Source organism: Austrofundulus limnaeus, unplaced genomic scaffold (genome assembly GCF_001266775.1).
Source record: "Austrofundulus limnaeus strain Quisiro unplaced genomic scaffold, Austrofundulus_limnaeus-1.0 Scaffold82, whole genome shotgun sequence".
In the NCBI taxonomy this organism is placed as follows: Eukaryota; Metazoa; Chordata; class Actinopteri; order Cyprinodontiformes; family Rivulidae; genus Austrofundulus; species Austrofundulus limnaeus.
This window is the reverse complement of record NW_013952484.1, coordinates 92,284-94,270: the sequence shown is the minus strand read 5'-3', so window position 1 is coordinate 94,270 and position 1,987 is coordinate 92,284. Positions and strand designations below refer to the sequence as shown.

Below are 1,987 nucleotides of genomic sequence, written 5' to 3'. Positions count from 1 at the left end.
ATAAAGTAATAATAAAAAAAATCTATCTATCTATCTATCTATCATCTATCTAAGCTTTTATTTTGTCAGCAGAACAGTGTTATTTAACTCAAATGCATTTTGAGCTCTTATTGTGAAGTTCGGGTCGTCCAACCAATCAGATTTCAGGGTTTTGTAACAGGAACCGACGATACGAAAACAGATACAGACTGCTCGTCGCTTGAGAGGTAATTGTTTTACTCATTTATTAGTGATGTAGTGAATTCAGTGTTTTATTTATACTAACTGTAATCAACTAAATGTTTCAGGTTTGTTAGCTTAATAATTGTAACGAGTTTGCTGTCGGAACACGGCCGCCTGTTGACAGTCAGTCATGCTGAAAGCTGTAGGACAAGTTTTGTTCTCCACGGGACTGCAGAACCCAAAATACACGGCAGAAGAGGCAAAGGTAAATGTTTTCCAGTAAAACTCGTAAAAATAAAGAACTTCAGACTTTCGTCGCGATTCGAACAACTCTGTTTTCCTACATGTCACAAGACACGTGAAGTTACAGCTCTGTTAAATTTCACTGCTTATGTTTTAACTTCTTTTATTTCACATATTTACTGCCTAAACTTCACAGACAAAAAGAGAGGTTTCATATATATTTTATATAGATATGTACATTAAATTTACCATGGTTTTGCGCATTGTTTGGTTAACATGTACTTTGGGCTTGTGACTTTTGTAATGGTTGGATTTATTTCTCTCCGTTTTAAAAAAAATTGCCCTTTTTTATTTATCTATAATTAAATAGAGTTTGTTTAGTTGTTATGCTTTATTAAACTAGTTAAGTTGATGCTTATATAACAAGTACAATATAAAACATTCTGCTCCAAAAGCAGGGTGGAGGCTTCCTATAAGTCATCACAAGACTTAAAATAGCACAACTGTAGACTTTGCAAAACATGTCAGCATATTATAACTTGCAAGAGCAGGTGAAAAGTGAGTCTTTCGTTACTTCTGTTTTCTTTTTTAAACTCCCACTTGAAGTCATCCTCCCGCTGGGTAGAGCAGAGTCTAKTCTGCATGCTGTAATCAATAAGGAAAATACTCTGCTCAAATAAAAATTAAAGGAACACTTTTAAATCAGAGTATAATATCAAATCAGGTAAACCTCTGGGATGCTGAGCTGGTCAGGTAAGAAGCAGAGAGGGTTGTTAATCATGGTCAGCTGTTGATGAAATTTACAACAGGTGCACCAAAGAGGCAACGATGAGACCCCAGTGACAGGAATGGTTTTGCAGCTGGAGGACGCAGACATTTCTTCCCAGTAGTTTTGGATTTGACTAAGGTCTGTGTCACTACTGGTAGCATGAGGTGACACCTGGAGCTTATAGAGATTTTACAGGTGGTCCAAATCCACCCAGATGGCACAACGATTTGTACCATTGGCAGAAGGTTCGCTGTCTCCCAGCACAGGTTCAAGAGCATGGAGGAGAGTCCATGAGACAGCAGTGCTGGACAGGGCCGCCGGARGTCCTTAATAAGGGTGCACGATAGTTATTGGCCCGACAATAGTCTGTGATGCATTTGATGCCCTTCCATGTGCTCAATGGATCCTGGGAGGAAAAGTAGCCCTGAATCCTCTGGGCATATTCAGCCTTGGCCCTTTTAACTCCCCTTGTCAGCTCCTTCCTGGCTCTTCTGAGTTCTTGTAAGTCGCCAGACCTGAAGGCAGTGTCCCTGACTTTCAGCAGAGTTCGGACCTCTGCATTCAGCCATGGTTTCTGGCTGGGGTAACGCATCACGGTTCTGGTGCTGGTGACATCCTCAACACATTTACTCAACATAAATACTGGTGCAATATTGTTTTTGATCACTAGCATTTGTTATTTGTTCTGTCAGTTCCATGAGAACCATTGAAGTTGAGTTAATGGGCCTCATGCAAGAACATGTTCGTATTTTTATCCTAAATTTCTCTTACTTTTGTTCGTMCAAAGGGTTCGTACGAACATGTCACGTCAGA

General features: G+C 39.7%; 1 protein-coding gene across 1 annotated transcript in view; it reads left to right on the top strand.

Annotated features, from left to right (window-relative positions):
• The first annotated feature begins 126 nt into the window (after positions 1-126).
• The window catches only part of hebp2 (heme binding protein 2), a 5,959-nt gene continuing 4,098 nt past the window's right edge, over positions 127-1,987 (top strand). Inside the window, exons 1-2 of the mRNA XM_014011550.1 lie at positions 127-206; positions 288-427. Coding sequence (XP_013867004.1) covers positions 353-427 — 75 coding nt within the window. The 5' untranslated portion in view covers positions 127-206; positions 288-352. The remainder of the gene's footprint in view (positions 207-287; positions 428-1,987) is intronic.